This window comes from Melanotaenia boesemani, chromosome 5 (assembly GCF_017639745.1).
Source record: "Melanotaenia boesemani isolate fMelBoe1 chromosome 5, fMelBoe1.pri, whole genome shotgun sequence".
NCBI lineage: Eukaryota > Metazoa > Chordata > Actinopteri > Atheriniformes > Melanotaeniidae > Melanotaenia > Melanotaenia boesemani.
The window spans coordinates 8,063,509-8,089,825 of record NC_055686.1 but is presented as its reverse complement, the minus strand read 5'-3'; the positions used below and the strand labels follow the sequence as shown (position 1 = coordinate 8,089,825).

The 26,317-nt window shown below is 40.6% G+C and overlaps 3 protein-coding genes across 7 annotated transcripts in view; 2 read left to right on the top strand and 1 right to left on the bottom strand.

Annotated features, from left to right (window-relative positions):
* LOC121640154 (CD276 antigen homolog) overlaps nucleotides 1-19,340 on the top strand; it is a 32,961-nt gene extending 13,621 nt beyond the window's left edge. For 3 of the 4 annotated variants that reach the window (XM_041985842.1, XM_041985845.1, XM_041985843.1), the window contains exons 3-9: nucleotides 13,178-13,522; nucleotides 13,703-13,732; nucleotides 14,036-14,086; nucleotides 14,343-14,426; nucleotides 16,618-16,656; nucleotides 17,717-17,809; nucleotides 18,564-19,340. In XM_041985842.1, the coding sequence (XP_041841776.1) occupies nucleotides 13,178-13,522; nucleotides 13,703-13,732; nucleotides 14,036-14,086; nucleotides 14,343-14,426; nucleotides 16,618-16,656; nucleotides 17,717-17,809; nucleotides 18,564-18,634 (713 nt within the window). In that variant the 3' untranslated portion in view covers nucleotides 18,635-19,340. The remainder of the gene's footprint in view (nucleotides 1-13,177; nucleotides 13,523-13,702; nucleotides 13,733-14,035; nucleotides 14,087-14,342; nucleotides 14,427-16,617; nucleotides 16,657-17,716; nucleotides 17,810-18,563) is intronic. The other variant, XM_041985844.1, reaches the window with a different exon arrangement.
* Nucleotides 1-26,317, bottom strand: part of LOC121640163 (CD276 antigen homolog) — a 223,305-nt gene that overhangs the window by 53,025 nt on the left and 143,963 nt on the right. The window lies entirely within an intron of this gene.
* LOC121640153 (CD276 antigen homolog) overlaps nucleotides 1-26,317 on the top strand; it is a 167,487-nt gene that overhangs the window by 104,111 nt on the left and 37,059 nt on the right. The gene's annotated exons all lie outside the window — the stretch shown is intronic.

The window sequence follows — 26,317 nt, the reverse complement described above, 5'->3', positions numbered from 1 at the left end:
AGATTTGTCCTTATTTATTTTTAACTGATTCATTCATTCATTATCTTGACCGCTTATTCCATTACGGGTCGCAGGTGAGCTGGAGCCTATCCCAGAATTTTAACAGGTGAGAGGCAAGGTACACCATGGACAGGTCACCAGTCTGTCGCAGGGCCAATACAGATAGACAAACAACCATTCACACGTACACTCTCTCCTAGGGAGAATTTAGAATAACCAATTAACCTAACATGCATGTCTTTGGACGGTGGGAGGAAGCCAGAGAACCCGGAGAGAACCCACGCATACACGGGGAGAACATGCAAACTCCACACAGAAAGGCCACCACCCCCCAGGTTCGAACCTCCCGAGGCTTGAACCGGCGACATTCTTGCTGTGAGGCTGCGGTGCTAACCACCACACCACCGTATTTTTAACTTATTAGCTAAAAATCTTCTGGATTTATTACTGTTCAAACATCTCCAAGCATAAACTTTGCACCAGAAATTCTCTTCTTTTGTTAGTTAATTCAAGTCTAGCCTTCCTTATTTGGTTCATCATTGGTTCTTTTAGAAAAGCATTGTAGGGTCCCTCTAATGATTTCATTCTTAGTTCTAATTAGCAAGACACCCCCAATAAAGAAGTGATTCTGCAGGTGGTGACCACAGACCACTTCTCAGTTCCTGCTTTCTGGCTGATGTTTTGGTCACCTTTGAATGCTGGTGGTGCTTTCACTCTAGTGGTAGCATGAGACGCACAAGGGGCTCAGGTAGTGCAGCTCATCCAGGATGGCACATTAATGCGAGCTGTGGCAAGAAGGTTTGCTGTGTCTGTCAGCGTAGTGTCCAGAGCATGGACATGCTACCAAGAGACAGGCCAGTACCTCAGGAGATGTGCAGGAGACCGTAGGAGGGCAGCAACCCAGCAGCAGGACCACTACCTTCGCTCTTTGTGCAAGGAGGAACAGGAGGAGCTCTGCCAGAGCCCTGCAAAATGACCTCCAGCAGACCACAAATGTGCATGTGTCTGCTCAAACGGTCAGAAACAGACTCCATGAGGGTTGTATGAGGGCGTGATGGGGCCTTACAGCTCAACACTGTGCAGTAAGTTTGGCATTTGCCAGAGAACACCAAGATTGGCAACTTCGCCACTGGTGCCCTAAGCTCTTCACAGATGAAAGCAGGTTCACACTGAGGACATGTGACAGATGTGACCGAGTCTGGAGACGCCGTGGAGAACGTTCTGCTGCCTGCAACATCCTCCAGTATGACCGGTTTGGCAGTTTGGCAATGAGTCAGTAATGATGTGGGGTGCCATTTCTTTGAGGGGGGGGGGCGCACAGCCAGAAGTAGCCTAACTGCCATTAGGTATCGAGATGAGCTCCTCAGACCCCTTGTGAGACCATATGCTGGTGCGGTTGGCCCTGGGTTCCTCCTAATGCAAGACAATGCTAGACCTCATGTGGCTGGAGTGTGTCAGCAGTTCCTGCAAGACGAAGGCATTGATGCTATGGACTGGCCCGCCCGTTCCCCAGACCTGAATCCAACTGAGCACATCTGGGACATCTGGTCTCGCTCCATCCACCAACACCATGTTGCACCACAGAATGTCCAGGAGTTGGCGGATGCTTTAGTCCAGGTCTGGGAGGAGATCCCCCAGGAGACCATCCTCCACCTCATCAGGAGCATGCCCAGGTGTTGTAGGGAGGTCATACACACACTACTGAGCCTCATTTTGACTTGTTTTAAGGACATTACATCAAAGTTGGATCAGCCTGTAGTGTGTTTTTCCACTTTAATTTTGAGTGTGACTCCAAATCCAGACCTCCATGGGTTAATAAATTTGATTACCACTGATAATTTTTGTGATTTTCTTGTCAGCACATTCAACTATGTAAAGAACAAAGTGTTTAATAAGAATATTTCATTCATTCAGATCTAGGATGTTATTTTAGTGTTCCCTTTATTTTTTTAACAGTATGTATAGCCCATTCTTTTGTGAAGTAGCTGATAAAGTCGGGATCTTTAAACGACGCTGTATTAAATCTCCAGCTTTTAGCTGGTGGTGTGATTCTCGTGTTCCTCAAAGTGAAGGAAACTGGTGCATGGTCGCTGATAGTGATGGTGTGAATCTGGGTCTCTGAAATCTCACTCACCAAAGAGCTGCTAACCAGAAAATACTCTAGCCTAGAGTATGAATGCTAAACTGAGGAAAATAATGTGTACTCTCTGATATTAGGGTGATAAGACCACCATATATCTCAAAGTCCAAAATCCTCCATATATTGTTTAACAGTGTTTGTGGATTGCCAGTTTCGATGATTTACAGTATTACTAAATCTATCAGCTGAGCCCAGAACCATGTTAAGGAGGGATCATCAATATTTGGGCCATATAAGTTAGCTAAGCATAACTTCCTACTTTGAATGGATAATTTTACTATGATGAATCTCCCTTCTGGTTCTGTGATTACGTTGATTTCTGTGAATGTTACTTTTCTATTTGTCAAAATGGCTACCCCTCTCTGTCTGGACTTAAAACAGGCTGAGTAAACATGAGGAAACTGGGTTGTAGCGAGGGCATTCACTGATGTTTTTGTCATATGAATCTCCTGTAAGAACACAATGTCTGCCTGCAGATCCTTTAATCTAATAAAGATTTTTAGTCTCTTCTCTATGGTCCCAGCTGTCACGGATGGCAGTGGAGGTGAGGACCCAACTGCAGGCAATCAAAGCAGGAGGCAAAAATCGGTGCAAGTAACAGGCTTAATTGTCAAAAACGCAGGAACAGGGAACCACACATGACAGGGGAATGAACCACATAGGGATCTGACAAGAGCAAACTGAAAACCATGGGGTATATATGTGTAACGTGAGGGTTCGATACGTGGTGTGTAGTTCACTCTGAAGAGGGATAAACAACAGGATGAAGACGGATTTTCCACTGAGCAGCCTTTACTCTTCTTCACATGTCAAAACTCCACAGAACACCCCACACTTCCTTCTCCTCCCCCCATGTGACAGTGCTAGCCAATCAGAAGCTAGGAGGGGCTAACAGAACAGAAAGAGTAGAAACACAGAGGCAGATTTAACAAGCTATCACTATTATTTTGAAATGCAACTAAGGAGAGCTAAACCTATGTAGATTACTCTTTAACACAAAGAAGTAACTAATCAATGCCATAACATATATTTAGCACCTTAAAACAAATTAACTTCAATGTCCGAATTACTATATGAATCTTACATTTCTTCCCCCCTCACACAAGAAACGTCCTCGTTTCACAGACAGCGTGGAAAGAAGGGGGGGGGGGGACAACAACTAGCAGCTAACAAGGAACAAGCAACAGTCTCACTTGAGAACATAGTCTTTTAAGTATCCTGGAGGTCCCACTTGACGTCGTCTGGAGAACCGTGAAGGACCAGAAGTTTCAGCCGGAACAGTAGACAGTACAGTGTCAGAATGGGATGCCATCAGCCGGCCAGAGGGGGGCGCGGAGAAACACTGGGTTTGAGGGGCAGGCGACACAGGAGAAAAGGGCACAGTCAGGGACTTTGGTGGGGGCAATGGCTGACAGGTTGGTGAGGGCACTAAGGAACCACTTGGGTGCCCAAGTCCAGCAGCAGGTGCCACTGGTGCCGATATAGCCGTTTTTTTGAAGGGCAGAGCGCCTGACAATGCAGTCAAGGTCTTGGGTTGAGACCGCATAGAGGAGTCACCATTAGATGTAAACTGTCCATGATCTGGCACTGGGGCTTTGTACGGCCTGAGACGGTTGTAATGAACAACTTGGGACTTATCTGACTCATCCAGAAGATAACAAATTCTGTACGTCACACCTGGAGTCTCATCATCAGAGCCAAGACACTCCAATATTTCAAAAGGGCCTTTCCAATGTGGGGCCAGTTTCTGTTTTGCTGTGGTAGGGTCATTTAACCACACAAGGTCTCCTGAAACATACGGAGTGTGTCTAATGCCTTTGTCATACTGCCGTTTCTGCTGAGCGAAGGCAGCGTCTCTGTTCCACGTGACAGAACTGAAAGCCGACTGAAGTTTTTGAGTCAGCCGTCCAACATAGTCTGTAGTAGAGTCTGGAGTGGATGAAAATGTTGTATTATTAGGTAGGAGCACATTGGCAGGCATCCTGGCCTCATAACCATGGGTCAGGAAGAACGGAGTGAAACCCGTGGTGGAGTGAGGGCTGGTATTGTAAGCAAAAGCAACTTGGCTTAGACAGTCATCCCATTCTCCAGGCTGCTGTGCAAGTAACTTGGCTAACTGATCAATCAGTGTCCTGTTGAATCTCTCAATCATACCGTCACATTGGGGATGATAAGGCGTTGTTCTTGTTTTGTGAATACCCAGCAGGTTACACAGATGTTTCACCAGGTCAGACTCAAACTGACGTCCTTGATCTGTGTGCAACATTTCAGGAATGCCATGTTGACAGATGTAGTTGTCAAACAAACATTTTGCAACTGTTGTGGAGCGTTGGTCTGGAATGGCATAGAGGTTTACATATTTGGTGAAGTAATCTTGAACCACAAGTACGTACCTATTGCCACGGCTTGTAATGGGGAGTTCAAGAATGTCAGCCGCGACCTTTTGAAATGGCTCCGTCGCAACAATTGTTTTCAATGGAGCTCTTTGACGGGGTATGGGGCTTCGTCTGGAATCACAAGAAGAACATTGCTTGCACCATGTCTTGACATCACGTGACATGAATGGCCAGTAATACAGCTTCTGAGCACGCTTCAAGACTTTCTCTGCTGACATATGACCAGTAACTGGATTACCATGCAATAGCTGCAGAACAATCTCCCTCAAGCCATGAGGAACAACCACTTGATGAAGCACCGATTTTGTGGATGGATCATAGACTTTGCGGCAGAGCAAACCTTTATGAAATGTGAGTCTGTAATACTCATGCCAAAGTGCCTTCTCATCCGGTGTAGACTTTTTCATATGCCAATATGATGGTTTCTGACCTTTGGCTTTCCAGCTAATGACCTGTGACAGTACAGAATCGTTTTGCTGTTCTTTTTTGAGATCTCTTTTGGGGATCTCCAGCACAAATGTAGACGAGACAGACTGTGCTGGACCAAGTACATCAAAGCTGGAAAGCTGCAGTCTAGCTCGGCCACAAGAGGCTAAATCTGAGTCAGCAGTATAGGGGTTGCGCTGATGAACTGTACTCACAGGAGGGGTCATACTCGCTGGATCAGAGTGTCCATTCTCAGGTAGGGGACTACCATTAACAGTGCCACTGCTCTGCTCTGTTACCATGATGTCGACGGGACGTCGTGACATTGCATCTGCATTGAGATGACAGGGACCGTCTTTGTGGATCACAGTCCATTCAAAAGGATCAAGTTCAAGGGCCCAACGTGCACGACGACCTGTCCTATCATTGTCTATGGGTATCTTCCTGAGACCCAGAAGGGGTTTGTGGTCTGTGATGATAACAAAGGGCTGCTTGTAAAGATAGTGACTAAAATGTCGTACAGCCCAGACTATAGCCCAGAGTTCTCTATCATAGGTTGACCACTTCCTTTCTGCTTTTGTGAGAACATGGCTAGCATAGGCAATTACTTTCTCCTGATGTCCCTGTCTCTGACCCAGCACAGCACCAATAGCAGAGCCTGAAGCATCTGTGTACAGGCTGAATGGCAATGTGAAATCAGGAAATGCAATCACCGGTGGGTTAGAGAGCGCATTTTTCAGATAAGTGAATGCGTCCTGACATTGAGTGGTCCATTGAAAAGGTGCATTTTTCCCTGTGAGTGCATGTAGTGCGACACTGTGATGTGCAAAGTTCCTAATAAACTTCCGATAATATGAACAAAGTCCAAGAAATGCTCTCACCTCAGTTGCTGAATGTGGAGTAGGCCAGTCCTGGACACTTTTCACATTTCCTGGGTCTGGCTGTATGCCACTCTCGGACACAATATGACCCAGAAATGGCACCTGGTTTCTGGCAAAACAGCATTTGGAGGGATTTAGCTTGAGGCCACTTGCCTGAAATCTGGAGAGGATTTCTTCCAGGTGTTGAAGATGTTCACTGAAAGAGCGACTGTAAATAAGAACATCATCAAGATACACTAAGCAGATTTTCCATGGAAGCCCACGAAGTACCATCTCCATCAGGCGTTGGCAGGTGGCTGGAGCATTGCTGAGTCCAATGGGCATGACTTTGAACTGATAAAGTCCACTGCCTGTTGTGAATGCTGTTTTTTCACGGTCTCTCTCTTCCAGTTCAATCTGCCAGTAGCCATGCTGTAGGTCAACTGTGGAAAACCAAGCAGAGCCTGAGAGCGCATCCAGTGCATCATCTACCCTTGGAAGAGGGTGAGAGTCTTTGATTGTCACAACATTGAGTTTCCTATAGTCTAGGCAAAAACGCCATGTGCCATTTTTTTTACGCACCAAAACAACTGGTGCAGCCCAGGGGCTGTAACTTTCTTCGATGACATCTGCTTTCAGCAGGTTTTCAACTTGAGTTTGTATTTCAGCCCTCTGTTCTGGTGTTACTCGGTAGGCTCTTTGTTTTATTGGGGTGGCCTCACCAGTACGAATATTATGCTTGATTATGCCTGTACGACCCCTGTCCTCTGGGTCTTTACTGAATACAGCGGAGTACTTCTGGAGCAGCAATTTCAGAGACTGTACTTGGGATTGTGACAAATTTGCTTCATTTATCTCCACTGGCAGAGCTGCATCATATGCCGGAGAGGCTGTACAACATGGCCCTTCAACTGGTATAATGTCAATGGATGAGGCCGAGTGAAACTCACCAAGGTGTTGACCTGAGTGCAGTTCAATGTCATTGCTGGAAGGATTTAGGACTCGAACAGCAGTGGTACCATTTTGCACCTCACTGACAGAGTGTGCCACAATGATGTCACAAGTGGGATTTGGCATGAGTACACCACAGTAGCCGGTTGGCACAGGAGATGCTGGTGTTGCTGCTGAAACACAGGCTGTGATTAAAGTTTCACTCATAGCTGGGATTTTAGTGGGTGCTAGCACTGAAACATTACAGCAAGCACCCATTTCATATCCTTTGGATAGCAAAGGAATTTTCATGTCCCATAGTTGGAGTACACATTTTTGTAGATCAAGGAGAGCATGGTTCTTTTCCAGAAAATCCCAACCCAATATGACTGGCTGGTAAGCACCTCTGAGAACTTCAAAGTCTTGTTGCCAAACCCGCTGTCCGAGTCTGATTCCAATAGTTAGCTTGCCAAGGATTTCCAGGCGCTGCCCATTGACTGAACGAGCAGGCACAGAAGAGGCTGCCATAGGGCGTTTCTTCAAAGCTGGGTGAGAGTTCCGAAACTCCTCACTCACAATGGAGACAAAAGAACCAGAATCAATTAATGCACACACTTCAATCCCTTCCACGACAGCCAAAATGTTAGAAGACACAGAGCCATCAGGTTGAGAGTCCTTATCAGGAGTTAACATGGGGGTGTCAAATTGGGGCTGTGATACAGTAGCTGATGTCTGCCCCTCAACAGCAGCTAATGCCAGTTTCCCTGGGGGTGTGAGCCATACTGGGCCGGCCTTTCAGGAGACTGAAAATGAACGCTGGCCCTGGTGTGTGGGCTCGCATCTCTGTTCCTACGAGGGGCTGGGCTAGGGCTGCGCCCAGATCTGTTAGTGTCTTTCTCATGGCGGCCATACCTGGATTGCTGGTATGATGGGCCTACCAGAGGGCGGTGTCGAGTCTGTGTGTCACCATCATCCCACTCACGGAATCCTTGATGAGTTGGAGGAGGAGAGCGGCGTTCATAGCGAGACTCTGAAGTACGTCCACGGAATCGCTCAGGTGAATAATAGTCTCTGGAATATTGTTTAGGACGGTAGGGTGAGGGGGAAGTGCTGCGTGAACTACATTCATAGGTAGGGGATCCACCAGGTGTGGAATCCAAACGTTGAACAAGGTATCTCTGTTTATCACGTAACTGCTGTACTTCATGCTTCAAGCTGGTTACAGTAAGAGTTAGCTGTTCAACTGCCTGAAGGAGTTTGTCATCAGTGGGCTTAGGGTGAACCATAGCTACCTGCTCAGAAGGAAATGCACCAGAGGTCAGTTGCAATGCCGTTCTTGCCCTTTCACAACGGCTGGCAATAAGCAGAGCATCCTGAAGGTTTTCTGCCCCCATCTCATGGATCTTTGACTGCAGAGTTGGATCCAAACCAGCTACAAAGCGACGGAATTTTTCCCCTTCAATGGCATTTTGGTCATAGTTGGGAAAAGCTTCCAGCACAAGTCGAGTAATGTCAGCACTATATACATCCAAACTTTCACCTGTCTTGCGAGGTCGAGCATTCACATGTGTTTGGAAGAATGGCAGAGAGTATGTTGGCCCAAAAACTTCTCTGAGTTTCTCTTTCACTAAATCATAGTCTCTCTGAGTTGCAGGAGATAGACTGTCCCAATACAGGAATGCTGCATCCGCCAGACGAGTAGGAAGTATTGAGGACAGAACTGTAGGCAAATCTGCATCAGGTGCAATTGCTGCTTGCACAGCTACTTCCAAGCGACGCGACCAACTAGTGAAGGATTCAGTTCCATCTCCTTTGAAAGCAGGTGGCAGAACAACTGCAAGGTTACCAAAAACCGTATGTGGAGCTAAAAGAGAAACACTGCCCCGTGTATCCTCTACAGCCCTCTGCTGGTGTGTGGAACAGGTCTCCAGCCCAGGCAAAGCTTCACAACCATCAGTTGACATGATGATAAAAAAATTGCAGATCCTAAACTCATGAAATGAATGGAAAAGAGGAGGGGAAAAACTGCAAAAATCCTTAAAGTCTCCACAAACTCTTTGGGGACAGCAGATGAGCTGCAAGACATTTGTCTTGCAGCTCATCTGCTGTCCCCAAAGAGTGAAAAAAAATACCCCAGTACAGCAAACTGAAGATCAGGGGAAAACTCACCAAAAGTATTAAACCACAAAAAAGTTCTCACCGCTGCCACCAATTGTAACGTGAGGGTTCGATACGTGGTGTGTAGTTCACTCTGAAGAGGGATAAACAACAGGATGAAGACGGATTTTCCACTGAGCAGTCTTTACTCTTCTTCACATGTCAAAACTCCACAGAACACCCCACACTTCCTTCTCCTCCCCCCATGTGACAGTGCTAGCCAATCAGAAGCTAGGAGGGGCTAACAGAACAGAAAGAGTAGAAACACAGAGGCAGATTTAACAAGCTATCACTATTATTTTGAAATGCAACTAAGGAGAGCTAAACCTATGTAGATTACTCTTTAACACAAAGAAGTAACTAATCAATGCCATAACATATATTTAGCACCTTAAAACAAATTAACTTCAATGTCCGAATTACTATATGAATCTTACATATGCACAGAGGGAGTAACAAGAAACAGGTGAAGTGAATGAGTAATCAGACCAGGTGAACTAATGAGCCAGAAACAGGAACACAAGAGGGAAAACCGAACTAAACATGACAAAACTGAAAACCTAAACCATGATCAACATCTAACACACACCAAAACCCAGCAACCATGACACTAGCTCTGTGCACATTACACGTGATAAATCTAAGTATGGTCATGCTTGTGGTGAAATAGAATAGAATAGAAATACTTTATTAATCCCTTTGGAGAGTCCTCAGGGAAATATGGGAAGTAAAAAGGTGATTGTTGGATGCTTCTTGTTGATATAAATGTGTATGTGTGTGTGTGTGTGTGTGTGTGTGCGTGTAAGTGTTGTGTGCCTGTGTTGAATGTCATTAAATGTACTTGAATTAATAAATGTGAGTGTTGGGTTATATATGCAGGCAGGTATTACTAAATGTACTGTGCAGTTTAGCATTAGTGCTATATGGTTTTGTGAGGTGGCAGCTAGAAAAAAGAAAAACAAAAAAGTGTGCAGAGATAGAGTAAAAGAAGAATAAAGTGGAAAAAAATGACAAGAAATGGAGAAAGTGGGTAAAAAAAAGAAATTTAACCCATAAACAAAAATAAGTACACTTTTGTGAACGTTAGAGACTGGCAGTATTATTGTCTAATGTGAACAAACATTAACCCCTTAAGCCCAACTGGCGAGTCCAACAGGACACAAGTTCAGGTGTGTAAAAAAAGTTACTTTAGTGATGTAAGAATAATTTATTTATAATGTGTCTCAAAGAAGAATACCTAATGCCACTAAATCAACTCTCCAAGTGCATTTAGTCAACAACGTATTTGTTTAATAACAACTTTAAAATACGTATGCCACAAACAACAGCGCCACCATAACGAGTAACACCCGAAAAAAAATTAAACACAACACGTGATCCGTTCACTCCACCGCAACATATTGGGTGACAAATTAAAAGCTGCACTTTCATATGAAACCAAGCATAAAAAGATATTCGCCAAGCACCTCACGTCAGTCTCAAAACAAACACAAAGCTAACCTTCGCATATCACAGCTACCCTTATCAGATAGCATGTTTATCACCAAATACAGCACCAAATCCTAAAGCTGTTCTCGCAAACAGCAATATTTTTTATTTCCTTACCTTTTTGTGGTCATTTTCAGTCTATCCACATTGTTCTTCGAACAAAACTCACAGCGTAGTAATCCATAATCATGAAACTGCGTCATGCACTAACATGTCATATGCTCCTATTCACAGCCATTTTGTTGTCTTGTTATGGGTCTTGGCAGTGTAAATAAAGTTTGGTCAAATTCTACATCTTACAAGCTTTCCAACGATAACTTACACTTGAACGAGGTCAGGTATAAATGCTTGCGCGTAAACAAAGGAGCATCATTGCCATTTTGCTGCAGTTGCGCATGTGGGCGCACCAGAATGTGCGAATATCGAACAGAGTTAATTTTTTTGCTTCATTTTGACTTTTTAATCCATTTAGAACAAAGGATAAAGGCCATAAACATGTCCAAGAAATTACAAAAAAACAAATACACCGTGTTAGAAGCTCTGGAGGAAATACAGACACAGCACAATTTGGCACAGTTTGGGTATCCAAATGGCCAAATGGAGAGTCCGCCTGGTACTATCCACACTAAAACCTGCATAAAAGCTATGAGCTTTGTTCTGTTCTCATGAAACCTTGTATAGTTGTAGTCAAGGAGTTGCTGAATCCATGCAGTGGTATCTTTATGCACAGAAGGATTTCCATCATGATGTTTTCATCTGTGTAACAAAAAAAAAAAAAAAAAAACAATTAGATGAGGATAATTTTTTATTTTTACCTATGGTTTATCACAATTTGTACAGGCATATGAACATTCACAATGTTTCTGACACTGGATTTATATTCCATAGGGTCTTACCTATCCATTGAAACCAAGGTTATGTATATTGACCTGAAAATTACAGTTATTGTTGATTTAATTTGGGTAGGTCTGTTCAGGCAAACCACACCTCCAAAAACCCTAGGGTTCAAGAGGTTAAACTCTGTAACTTAAGCCCAGTGAGTCTGATTAGCATTTATACCACCTGTGTACAGTGTGCAGTGTGTGGATACATAACTGAGGTCAGTAGAGTAAGGGAGTGGTGTTATGGTCACGATGTAGCTGTCCATTGACATAGAGTTTGTCCACCGAGATGACAGCACAGGCCCCTCCGTCCAGGAACTTTGTCCTGATAGTGAACAAGATCTTGCGACGCTCCAGGATTTCTCTGGGAAACTGATTGCTTATGCTAAGGTCAGTCCCACGAAGCTGTCTGCCACAACGCTTCACCGGAACAAATTTAACGACTATCGGCCTGGGTCTGCCCCCCCATGCGGTGAACTCGTTGAAAGGAGATGCCTTTTACCTTTTCTTCTGGAAGTTTCAGATTGGTTCTGATAAATTTTTTACAGCTGCCTTTGTATCTCCCTCCACCTGCTCAGGGATCCCTGAACTATCTAGGTTATCTCTCATGCTATGAGCCTGTGGATGTAGGACTAATTTTTTCATTTTTTTTATTTTACACTGATAGTCGGCTTACTCCTTCGGTAAGGGTTTTCACCAAGTCTCTGAGGGCGTTGTTCTCCGTAGCAAGAGCTTTTACCTGCTGTTGGCTTTAGTCCAAACTTTCTTTTAAAGATTGAAACTCATGGTGAAGAACTTCCAGCAGGTAGAGCCGGGCATCGGGATAGCTTCCCGTCGATGAAGATTAAGATATCCGTCGTATTGCTGGACTGGTCGCTTCGGGGGACAATGCTGGACGAACTCTATTGGAAATGGAGCCAGTTTTGGAGGCCGTCGCCACAGTGTTGTTGGACTTCCCCATTACAATTCGCTGGAAGCTTTCTTTGATGAAATCCGTCAGGCCAGTGAAATCTTCTTTGCTGTGATCCAGGGTGACTGGATTGGTGTGGTTTGGAATATCAAACTTTTTTTTAAAAAAATTTCTCTGTTAGCGTAAGGCGTTTCTTTCAGTAGCGTGCCATGTTGATCCTGCCAAGTCTCACCGTGTCTCGCGTTATAGCATTCTCTTCTCACCCTCAGAGCATTCTCCTCCTCCTGTTAAAGTCTATCTTAATCACAAAAAACATCATTTAGTGTCACTGAATATTTTTTTCTTAATTTGGTTCAATTTCACAAATAAAATGTTGGTTTTCATTAGTCTCAACTTTATTGGAGTTTTGTTTGTATTTATTACAAATGACAAGAAGAGGTGACATTATGTACATGGACATTGTTAAAGAAGCAAAAACATGACATGAAGTGAATTTATGAGGAGTTAAGTCAGAGAAAAATGGCTTGGTGTTTCCCCAGATGGAAATTAGGCATTAAAAAGAAATTTATTGCTGCTAAAGGAGGAACACAACCTTGATCACATTTTTTGTTTTATTAAGTTATAATATTGTGCACTAACAAAACACCCTTTATGTATTCTGATATAAATGGTAAATGGCCTGTACTTATATAGCGCTTTTATCCAAAGCGCTTTACATGTACGTTACATTCACCCATTCACACACCGATGGGGGAAGCTACCATGCAAGGTGCTCAACCACAGGAGCAATTAGGGGTTCGGTGTCTTGCTCAGGGACACCTCGACATGAGCTCTCCGGGCCAGGCTCGAACCGACAACCCTTGGGCTGCAGGACGATCACTCTACCCACTGAGCAATTCCGCCCCCATATATAGCAGCAGCTGCTCAGTCATCTTTGACTTTAATGGTTTTAGGAAACAAAGTTCTCATCTATATGTTTGTTTTTCCAGGTGAGTTTGAAGTGAAAGGCTCACCTGAGCCAGTTACAGCAGAGTTGGGTCAGGATGTGGTTCTACCATGCCACCTGGATCCTCCGTTTGATGCAACAACACAAAACATTGCTGTGGAGTGGAAAAGGAACAACTCTATGGTGCACAAACATCGAAGTGGGAGAGATAATAATGATGCTCAAGACCTGAGGTTTAAAAACAGAACTTCTCTCTTCAATGATAAAATGACTCGTGGAAACATTTCCCTCAAACTGCATAATGTAACTCAAGAAGATGAAGGAAAATACACTTGTGCTGTTAGTTGCAATGGTCGATCGCAGATGTGGAACATCACCCTGAAAGTTGGTAAGTGATGATAAACAAATTAAACAAAATTTAGGAGAAACATTTTGTGTTTATAAAATATTTACACTGAAACACATTTTATCTCATTTCAGTTTATATTTTCTTTGTGTGGAGAAACATGTTAACATGTATTTATACATGTATGGCCTGAATATTTAGTCCTGTTATTTTCTTTTACAGTGTTGAAGGATGACGATCCAAACAAACAAGGTAGATTTTTGTTTGATCTTCTGTAAATCTCATATTTGAGTTTTTCATAGTTTAATGTTATCAGTGTAACTCAAGCAAGAAGATTATAAATGAAAACTTTTATAAACCATCATGGCTTTTTAATTCGGTCCAGGTCAACAAAATATTGTGTTGAGCAACTTTTACCTGCCATGGTTTTATTTCTGGTTGTCTCTTTGTTTAAGTTCTGACTTTGTTTTATGTTTTGTCTTTAATTCAGTTTTCCTTGTAAAGTGTTTGGTTTTGTTTCTTCTTTCCATAAATCGATTCTTTATCTTTAACCAGGAATCAATGATCCAGATTCGACTCGGACTAAACATTCATCTCATCCAATCGGTAAACAACGTCTCTCAGCTGTTAACAGAAAAATAAAAAGTATAATATTTACAGTTTAATATATTTTCTCTCCACCAGCAGGAAACAAGTTTAGTGAGTTAAAAGTTAAAATAACTTCCAGTTATATTATTGATTAGATTATAATTACTCTGAGTTAAAGTTTTATTTGTATATTATTGTTTTTATTAACATTATCAATTTGAAATTAATATATTTTTTACTTGTTATTTTCTAATATTTTTTCTCTGTTTTGCAGGACTTGTCATTGGTCTTAGTGTTGGTCTTCCTGTCGCTGTTCTTGTTCTCATTGTTCTCATTGCTTGTCTAGTTAGTTATAAAGGTGAGTCATAAATTTCTCCTCTTTTCATTTCCAGCAGATTCTTTCCTTCTACACTTTCAGATGAAGCTAAACAGAATTAAATGTGTTCATTAGTTTCTATAGATTAAGTTTTAATAGATCAGTTCAACACAAGAGTCTTTTAACAAGAAGTGATAATAATAAGATTTGTTGTAGTAGCAGAAAAACCAAACAAAATAAGTGTTAAATGACACCAACGTACAATAAATAAAACAAGTTACATGTTTATAGATCAGTCTTGTAAATCAGTAATTCAGAGTCATTGTTAAAGAAAAGAGTCAGAAACATAAAATGAATCTTGTATTAATGACGAATGTTTAACTGGAAAAATCTGATAGTTTTCATTTAGTAAAATGTAAAATAATCACAGAACACAAAACTTTGTTTTCACACTCAGACACAAATTCAAAGATCTAATCACTAATCAATCAATAATCTGACCCACGACTGTGAGAGTGACGGCTTGTTGACACAGAGAAGGAACCTTCTATGATTGATGAATTGATCGATTCAGACCAATAATGTCACCTTTGTGAAAACGAGCAGCAACATATAAAAGAATAAAAAGGAAACGTTTGCAGCTGACTGTCCAACCCAGCCTTCTTCATCAGCCGCGGTTTAACACAGGAGATAACGGATGACGCTCACTAGGATGAAACTTCTCTGTCTCATGTTTCTTTATTTTCCACATCACAACGTAACATAATCCATTTAATATTATTCAGTGTATGAAAGGAATCGAAATAACTCGTAGAGGACATGATGCATGATTGCGTTAAAATAAAATCCCTTTAAATATCAGAAATAAGACCAGTTCAGGTAAGAAGAGGATAGAAATCTACACATCAAACAGCTGATCTCAGGTTTTAACATAAATAACTTGGTGATCTGCTGCGACTTCACGCTGCAGACAGGAAGTTCTTCTTATTCTTATCTGTCAGACTCATCTGAGACATGTTTGATTCATTTTTTATTCTGAGGAGAAAATGATTCGTTATGACCAAGTAAAACCTTCATGAACGAGTCTCAAGTCAAACAAAGTGTCTTTCTGGGTTTTACCAGGAAACTGATGGATCAGGGAGCGTATATGGCAGGAAGCAGTTTATCATTCCTGGTAAACAGGCTGGAGGAATCTTCTCTGTGTCACATGTCACATCATTTATAGCATAAAAATGAGGTTCTCATCATAAACACAGTGATCATAAATCACATCATCAGCTGTCTGTGTGTTCTTCTTCTATCTGGTACACACCAGCTGATTCTTTATTGTCCTCAGTCGGTGAGACGACTTTGCAACGATGACAACAATCATGTCATGTGTACAGAATAAAAAGTATTATTGTTGACATTATCTCAGTAAAACAAGTATGAATCGAGTATCAGATCAACCTCAGCATCTGCTGCTCAAGTCTCATCTTTTCAAGACGTAGAAGTGATCAAGTTAAAGCAGAGTTGTACTTATGTCAACCTTATGTCCACATGGACATGAGGATTTTTCAAATCTGAGGTTTTCCCCTAGAAATCACAACATCTGGTATTATCTATAAAAAATGCATGTCCACAGAAACTAAAGGAGTCAGATGTGTTTCTGTGTTTAGTGACAACGATGCAAAAGACAAATCAGCTTTAAAAATGTTTTTAACTGGCTTTTAAAACCGACCACAAAGTCCTCAGGTCTCAAGTCATTGTCTTCCAGAGTCTGGGGGCCACTGAACAGAAAGCTCCGTCTCCTTTAGTTTCCAGCTTAATATGGAGCCCCATCAGCAGACCCTGGTCACAGGACCTCAGGGACCTGGCAGGGAGACATGGTTTCAGAAGCCCTCTGATATAACCTGGTGTTTGTCCGTGAAGAGCTCTCCAAGTCGGTAAAAGAGTCTTAAACTGTTCTGAAATAAACCAGAAGCCAGTGCAGCTGCATCAAGACTGGAGTCACATGAGAAAACTTGGAGGATTTTGTCAGCAGCCTGGCAGACTGGTACTGAGACGCTTTCACTGACAGATGGATTATCTGAAAATCTTCACCATGGAAGCTGTTTTCTGTAAAGTTTGTTTCCACTTTCACAAAGCTGAGTTCACATGTAGACAAAAGATGCAAACACAGAAAAAGACCCAAGATTGTCAAATTATGTGATGAACAGAGAAATAATGTCTTTGTGTTTGTTGTTTACTGTAGGGAGACGATGCAGGTCTGACCCGGTACCAAACCAAGACGGTAATAACTGTTTAATTTCTTAACTACAGAAAATATAAACATTAAGTTTGGACACACTTGTAGAAAAATTACCAAGAGTCTGGAATGAGTAAAAGTATAAAAAGTTTATTACAGGAGAAGTATTGAATACAGAATTACTTGCAAGTAATTGAGAGTGGTCGCCATGAATTTAAATAAATGAATGAACTTGGATAATGTACTTAATACAAAACCATCGGGTTATTTAGTAGTTTTTTCTTATTCTTTCTTGTTTTTTTTTCTCTGCCTGCGGTCACACTCTGTTTGCTACAGGCTCAGTGTTTCTCTATGTTTTTCCCGTCAGAAACCTTTATGGTATTTTTAGATCTCAGTTCAGCTTCCTCTTTGTTTTGTTTTTCTTTTTTCCTTCGGACTCAGAGTTCCTTCAGCATGAACACACCTACTGAAATCCATTCAGAACAAAATTCTATTGAATTATTACCATATTTGTTACTCATAAAAACTCATAAAGTAAAATTACTTATAAAATCAAATTATTCTCCTGTGACAGAGGAGCTGTTGCTTAGAGTCTACGTTGCCCATTTTTACCACAAAATGGGGGGGGGATCCCCTTACAGTCGTGAACGTCTTCACGGACTCACGTAATCAGTTTACCCGGCCACTCTTACCCGGTGGCCTTTTCCACTGGGGGATCTCTGCGGACACAGAGGCATTACCAGCTGCAGGCCTGTAACCCGCAGCTAACACTGTGTACGCCTACGTGGTGCAGACTCTCACAAGCCCAAACAAACCCTCTGTCTCCAAACCAGCTTCACAACTTAATTAAACAAAGTACTTTTAACTCACCAGATTTATCGTTCAGACTATTTTTTGAGTTTGTTGATTTTGGCGGTGACTTCCAGGGAACCGAACGAGGGTCCCCCTTTCTAAAACAAAATCTAATGGGAATACAGATAACAGATAATTACAATGAAAACAGAGTTTAACCCTTTAATGCTTTATCATATCATTTTTAAAGGGTTAACTTATGTGAACATTGTTGATAAACTAAGAAATTAATTATTCTGTGTGTGTTGTTTAGGTTCGTGTGCTGGACAAAACAGTCCGCAAGCTGACCCACAAGCTGATCCAGAACCACATGAAGAAACTGAGATGTTACCGACAGAAGGTCATGGTAATAACTCAGCTGTTTCTGTTTCATTTATCAGATTCAGAAAAAGTGAGAAAAACAAGGAAAAGAAGGATTTAATTTCATTATTTGTTTTACTTATAATAAGGTGGATCTGATCAAAAATCCTCCTGATGGAAGAAATGCTCTTTGGAAACGAGAATCTCAGATCAGATCAGTGAGTCATTGAGTCATAAGGAGCAACTTACTGGCTGGATGCTTTGTTACACAGAACCAACAGAACAGCTGATGTTTAAAACGCTGCTTCTTCTTCTTTGTTATAAAATCAGTTGTAGTGGATCCTCCAAACTAGCGGTCAGTGAAACAGCATTAAACTATAAACATCAGCTCTGAGACTGACTGTGTTTGTTTTTTGGAGGACTTCATGTCTCCATAGAGAAAACATCCAGAATCCAGGGACTGATAGAGATGCAGACAGATATCTTCTCAGAGTCGTGCTGGACTTTAGCATGAAGCAACTCTCCAGAGTTTTCTTTCAGAACCACACAGACTGAACATCTTAACTTAGATGTTGTAGTTCTTTCTGCAGTACATTACAGAACTGTAAGCTGCTTCCTGACATTTAATATTAGAATCAGACCTGAGTAACTCTTTATATTAGATTATTTTTTCTTCTCAGCCTGATGGTTCTTTTATTCAAGAAGTAAAGCTGTTAATTAATTAAACTTATTTTTATCAAAGTGCATGAAAGAAAAAAGCAATAATTACTGAAAATAACTTCTTTTGTTTTGTGTTTTAGGTACACAGGATGGACAAGGCGGGCAGCAGGACAACAACCAGGAAGAGGAGCCTTTAAATGAGCCGAACTAAGACAATGATTAAACATCTGTGTGATCCATTACTCAGCCACTTAGTGGAAAAAAGTTGGGTTTTTTTTCATTATTTGTCACTTCTTAATCCACATTTTTTATACTTTCTGTGTAGGGACTTTCAGTGATTAAACCATTTGTGTTTCCCATTTTGACATTAACCAAAATACAAAGTCTGAAGATTGTATTAATAATAATATTTACTAAATCTAAAATACTTTCATGTTACTGACATAGTTCCATCTTGTTAGACAACATCTACAGTAGCTGATATTCCTCTCTTACATTTCTGCTCTGTTTACCTCCTCAGTCTGCTAGTTATTATTTTGTTTGTTTGTATGTTTGTTTGTTTTTGTCCTTTTTGTTTTTTATGTCTATTAGCTAGTTTAGAGGTTTATTGCCACAAACTAGTGGACTGGAGTAAACTAAGAGATACTCAGCTGGTTCTGTAGATGGACGTTTACTAAAAAACTAAAACATCTCGTGCTTATCACTGAGATCCATGTCAAAAAATAATCTTGATTTAATGTTTCCAGCGTGTTATCAGCCAGCCTGAAGAACAGTGTCCTCCATACCAGAAGCAGCTGTATTAGATGGCAACACCAAAGTCTCACTTAATCAGCAGTGTGTAAAGTCAGACAGTTTTCTAAGCTGTGAATCATCTCTAAAAAATGTGATTTCTTTTTAAATAAAAATATTTTTCCTCAGTTTATTTTTTGTTTCTATTTCTTTACTGAATTACAGTCAAGCTTTGAAACAGATACTTATCTCCTCTTCAGCATTTGTTTAGACCTGTTTGTGTGTAGGTGTAGGTGTAGGAAGGGAGGGAGGCGACCACTCCCCCATCAGGACAGCAGTGGGTCCTGCAAAGACCAGGAAAAGATTAGAGAACACGACCCGTCTACAACCATACTGAGACAGTAAAATGTTGTTTCCACTCATTTTATTTATTCTAAAACTGGTTTATAGTCGAGCATCAGTTTATTTCCTCGTTCATACCTTTAACCAGAGACTGTTGAGCACCTGATCTTTAATGCTGTAGAGAAAACTGGTTTTGTATTTGCTTTGCTTCATAAACTCATTTATAATAAAGATTACACTGTTCCCGGAACAAACGTTACATTTAACTAAAACGTTTGTCTTGTTGGGAAGATTGTACCACTTGTTTTTACTGGCACTGTTACTGCTCCAGTCATTAAACTGGTCTGTTCAGGAATGAGGACATAAAGTAAACACTGCAGCTGTCTTCAGCCTCACCGCAGGTTTACTAAAACTGACATTGTTCACAGTTTCTACTTGTATGATCATCAGAATCTCCTCAGTGGAAAAATGGGAGGCTTGTTTATTTACTATGAACTCATCCTGCACAGGTGTGTGTTGGAGGTGCTTCACATGTAAACAGGTTGTAAAAGACTCATAATCTTTGATAACAGTAAAGAACATAAAGCAAAGGTTGTCACAACATCAACTTAACTCTTCTTTGTTACATGTTTGCCCTCCAGTTAAAAGCTTGTGGAATGAAGTGTGACAGGTTTGCAAACACAATGAAAAAGGTGAGCTGCAGGTGGTGCATGCTGTTTCCACATTCAGGTGCTTTCCTCTCGTCATGTCTTTAGACTAAAGGCAGCATAGCTAAATAATTACTGTCAGGGACAAAGAGCAATCTGAGTTAGTGAACCTGAAAACACCTTTGTGTTTGCACCAGAGCAATCAGATTAGGCTAAGTGGCTAATGATAAAGCTAAATCTAAACATGCTTTGTCTGTGTTCTTTACACTGAAGTGTCTCCAAATTTCAAAGATACACAAAACTTAATCCACAGGGTTTCATAAGTAGTTTACCCTCCTTTTACAGCTAAAACAGCTTTACTTTCTAAGGTTTTCCACAAAGTTCAAGAGTGTGTTTATGGGAATTTTAGTCTGTGTTAGTGAGATCAGGCACTGGTTTTAAATCAAATCAAATCAAATCAAATTTTATTTATAAAGCGCTTTTCATGCAAAGGCAACACAAAGTGCTTTACATAGTATAAATGAATGCATATTAAAATGAAAAAAGAAAATTACAGAACAAAAACAATAAGCCATTTACACACCGAGTTATGTGACAGATTAAACACCTCTACAGATTTTAAAACCGGTGTAATGTGTTCCTGCCCCCCGGTCCTCGTCAGAACTCGTGCTGCCGAGTTTTGCAGTAACTGTAAACTAGAAATAGACTTTTTGGGAAGACCAGAGAGCAGGGCATTACAATAATCTAGCCTGCTGGAAATAAAAGCATGCATTAGTACCTCCGTGCTGGCAAGAGAGAGAAATGGGCGAACTTTAGTTTTACTCTGATTCATCCCTCAGGTGTTCTGTCAGGACTCTGCAGGCCAGTCAGGTTCCTCTACATCAGTGGTTCCCAAACTTCTTCTGCAGGACCCTTTTCATGTACAACAGTAATGTTAAACCTGCCCCCCAGTTTGGGAGCCACCACTCTACACCAAACCCACTCCTCCATGTGTTTAGAAACCATTACATTTTTGTGATTCCACAGGTGAGTTTTGATTCATGGTTTGTAATGTAGGTATAAATGACTGAAGGGAAAACATATTGTTGAAACTCCACTTGTTTCTCAAGAAACTCAAGCTTGATCATGACATGTTTTCTAATGTTCATTAAATATAAACATGATAATGCACTTGTTCTTGTTTGCACTAAAACAAAGAGAAAACTTTGGAGTGTTTGTTATTTATAGATTATTATTGTTATTTTCTGGTCCAGCACACTTAAGATCAAACTGTGCTGTATGTGGTGCCTGAACTTAAATGAGTTTAACAGCCCTGGAAAAAGATTTTAGTCCTTAAACATGAACAGGAGAAAGTTTCATGTTTATCTAAGCTTGGTTTAGTGGCTGAATGACACACCTTCTTTACTGAAGCACTACAAGTGTTGTAGTTTATGACAGTAGAAGTGGTGTTTAAACTAGTTATTCTAGTTCAACCACAAATCACTAACCACTGTTATTACTTTGTTAAAAAAACAGAGTAATAACAGTGGTTAGTGATTTGCTTTAAGTGAGATTTTGTGACAGTTTGTTGCTTTAAATAACTGAAGCATTAAATAACAATGCTTCATTGACTGCAAGCTGTCGTGTGACGCTGATAAAAGCTGAATAGATGAACAGCAATGAGTGGTAGTTTGGGTTTTAGTTAATAAAACTTCATCATATAAACATGATTTAGTTCTCTGTAATGTACTTCTCAGCTGCTTCGCCTTCTCTAAAGTCTTTAGTGGATTAAAAATTGAAAAAATCAACTTGCATGCAACAAAAACATTTAAAACAAATGAGTCAAAGTAAATAAGTTTATTTCTTAATTGAATATAACTCTGAAAGTGGAAAAAAAATGTAAATATTGTGTATACAAAGCTTAATGTGACAGATTTTTTTGGTGTAAACATCAAACACTTTAAATATAAGACAGTATTTTCAGTTTAGTAAATCAGATTGAAAAAAAAAACATCAGGCAAAACTGAGACTCTTTCATGTGGATTTGCTGTGGAGTGGAGTTATCCCTCAATCCTCCCCTCCATCTGAGTAACAAACTAACACCCACCTACCTGCCAAGTTTGGGTTTAAATTGGTTTTGAAGGGTATAAATATAAACTTACTGTCCAGTTTGGTAGGTGATGAATGAAACATAATTTAGGTTATTTGTCCTGGTGAAGCTGTTTCCTGTAAACAATATTACATGATGTATCATCAATCCATTGTATTAAAGAAAAGACTTGAAAAATAGCTTTATGTTGTATACTTAGAATTCAGAAATGATAAAAAGGTCAAAAATACTCAATAAAAGGGAAATGAAATTGCTTTAACTCCATGGAAATGTTGCTGCTCTTCCTCTTCAATCTGCTTCAAGATCCTCTGAAAGTCTCTTTTTCCCATCAGCTCGAACTGCAGGAAGAAAACGTGTTACTGGAGAAAAATACGAGTTTTTCATTTGTACACTTAAAACAAATAAATGCTCGACAGCAGAACTCACTGCTGCTCTGATCTGTTTATTGTAGCCTTATGAATATATCATAGAAATCTCAGATTATTTGAAGAAAAATGAAGAAAATTTATAACAAAGTGAAGTATGTGAACTTAGTAACAGCAAACAATGGGACTTTACCATTAAAATGTCCCATCAGACATGCAGGACATATTTCTTTGTTGACATTTTTGTTGAGTAGATTTTAGCCTTTCCTTGCTCTCCCACTTGTCCCTCTTGGCCTTTTCTCTCTGTTTTCCAGAGGTAAGGAGCCTCTTTACTTCCTGGGATTACAATATAGGTCATTTAGCCCTTCATTTGAATATCTCCATGACAACCATGTTTGTTTAAAGAAAAGGGAAGGGTTGGGCTAAATGTTACAGGTAAGCAGTGTTGTACAACAGAAAGGAATTTGCTTTCATTTTTGTAATTCTTCATCTGTTTAAAGGCCCCATTTTATCAGACCTGGGAATGATCACATAGGATGTCGCTGTGTCATGGAGTCTGAGTTGGTTTGGGTTAAACACTGGGTGCAGTGGTGGGTGAATGCTCTGCTGTGGTGGGTAGTTTGGGTTAAAGTAGACTGGACTGGCAGCACAGCTCAAACACTCCATCTATAAACTTATCACTGCAACATTTGCTTGTTTTAATTTCTTAAAATTTGCTTTATGCTTTCTACTTGTGTTATTATTGTGTCCATAGCGTGACTTTACCTCAAAGGAAGCTGGCTGTGTCAGATATTACAATCTGATTTACATGCCCAGACCTGCTTGTTTGACCAAAATATTTTAATTATTTCATGTGTTGTTTGGTGACACAGAAACAGCTACTAGAAGGGAGAAAACTTTTCAACCGATAACAGATAAATAAGGAGAAACACAAATATAAAAATTATAACTGACTTTACCTCTTTTGCCACAACCACACAATACCACAGAGTTTTCTGTTTATTAAGTTGGTGTTGTTTTTGATGTGGTTGGTCTCCATGGTAACATTAATGCAGTGGCCGTGTACTGCGTGCGGCTGTGAAAGGTTTCTGTTCTTCTGTGTAACCACAAGTAAAAATAACTGGCGTATTTATTCACTACGCCTATTGTTAAGTTTCCTCTGACATTGTTCTGCTTTTGAACAAACGTCCAAAGGAAAAGATGTTCAACCGTTAATTCAATGTTTTTTTTAATCACTTTTAGGGTTTTTAGCTGTTTCTTACCTCGAGCCCACCTTCTGTATATGAGCACACACACAATGAATATTACGGTGTAGAGGACGACCAGCACAGCTGAACACACCACTCTGGTCACAGGGATCAGAGGAGAATCAGGACTAGGCTGAGGCTTATCTCGGACTTTGGCTGTAAAGAGGAAACATCAGTTTTAATGTGTCATCAGCCACCTGGTGAGAAGTAAACATGGAACTAAACTCAGTAGTTTCAAAATCAGTCAAAAACTTTTCTATTTGCTGCCTTTAATCAAAACGTACATTTATTTTTACTCATTTTTAATTTTTCTTTTGAATGCACTTTTTATGCTTCTTCTACATTATAATACTTATTTTCTATGTAAAGCATTTTAAATTGTCTTCTACATAAAATATGCTATACAAATAAACTTGCCTTGATGTGTTAATGACTTCTATCAGCTATCATCTAACACGTATAAAATGAGTCAGCATTGGCTGATAAAGATCTGGTTTTGGTCAGGTTATTTTAGCTGCTAGAGCATAATGACACTAAAATTTAAAAATGGTCCATTAAAAAATCAGCTACTATCTACGGCCACCTCTCACCCAGAAAAAAGATGGAGTCCTTTAGATTCCCAGACCCATCTGTATTCTTTCCTCTTGCTTTTACCTTTTTTTTTTTCTGCTGCATTAGAAGAAAATAATCACCTCTCACAGCCAGCCAGCTCCGTGCTGACCTTCCTTTTGTGGGATGTTCACACTCATAGAAACCTTTGGATGTTGACGCCGCTGACAGGTTCATGTTTCCATCAGGCTGCTCCCCAATAAATGTACCATTTCTGAAGAATTTAGCTGTGAAATCTGATGAAGGTGGCTTGTAATTTCTTCCTCTGGTGGAGCAGCGGAGTGCCACAATATCCCCCTCTATCAGAGGAAGTGCAGGGACCTCCAGGATCACACCCACTGAAATCCAAAGAGACAAATTATGCTGTGATTGGTCCTCAGAGTGTACGGTGGGTCTCATAGTATTTAAATAGTTTTAGAGGTGGTTAAGTAGATAAAGACAGATAAATTATAACCTTATTACAAGAATAATGTAAAGATCTAAGCAAACAAGGACTGAATATGGTAGCCTCTTTGTTTCCAATGTGTTCTGAGAAAATAATTATTGTACAACATTTTGAAAGACAAGTTAAAAAGACCAACACATTGAAGTTACAGAAGATCCAAGAAGCAATCTTAGAAAAGAAAATGATTATGAGCAAGTAAAGTAAGTAAAGAGTTGCTGGCTGGAGAGAAGTCTGTCCTTTAATAATGTGTTTATTCAGCTTGCAAAGTGAAAATGTAAGAATCAATTCTTTTATCCTGGATATGTACAAAACTTCCCGTTTCAGGTGCTGGACCCTGGAGAAAAGCTGGTTCTGTCAGTAGCTTGAATAAATATCTCAGTGTTATGCTATGTCAATATTTTCTAACATTCATCATGTCATTCCATCTTCTATGTACAGAAAACAATAGATTACAAATAATGCTGAACTTTAAAGATGTTTTTAAAAGAAATTCTCATGTTTTCTAATTTAAATGCACTGATATTCATGAATCCTGCTTATTTTAGCTGTAGCATAAACATGCTAGAGGCCTTTGAGTGATGAAGCTCTGCAGGATCAGGTTATAAAAAAGATGGTCTACAGTGTAAATAATTACCATGACTTCCTTACTCTGTTCCTCACCCAAATACAGCTTAAAAGTTGATTTGTCAACATGTTGAAATCTTCTTACATGTCCTTAAATACTGACTTAAAATGACAGGCCCCTTTAGGATTCCATGCCTATTGTATAGCACTCCAACAGATTAGACATTAGTGAGAAGGACAGTAAAACAAATTCGCCACAGTCTCCACTTTGTAGGTACTCTATATACACTACCACCAACACATCGTCCGATGAGGGAGCAGAGTCTGGGGACTCTGGTCTTGGCTCTCCCATTTCTGGGGCTGAGGTCGCTTAGGTGGTTAAAAAGCTCTTCAGTGGCAGGGCCCCGGGATGAGGTCCGCCCAGACTTCATTAAGGCTCTGGATGATGTAGGGCTGTCCTGGCTAACACGCCTCTGCAGCATCGCATGGACATCGGGGACAGTTCCCCTGGACTGGCAGACTGTGGTTTGTGGTTCTCCTCTTCAAAATGGGGGACCGAAGGGTGTGCTCCAACTACAGGGGGATCACACTCCTCAGCCTCCCTGGTAAGGTCTGTTCAGGGGTCCTGGACAGGAGGGTCCTATGTATAGTCAAACCTCAGACAGAGGAGGAGGAGTGTGGTTTTTGTCCTGGTCGTGGAACAGTGGACGAACTCTACACTCTCTTCAGGGTCTTGGAGGGGGCATAGGAGTTCGCTGAACCAGTCTACATGTGCTTTTCTAATGCACTTGTTCTTGTTTGCACTAAAACAAAGAGAAAACTTTGGAGTGTGTGTTATTTATAGATTATTATACAGT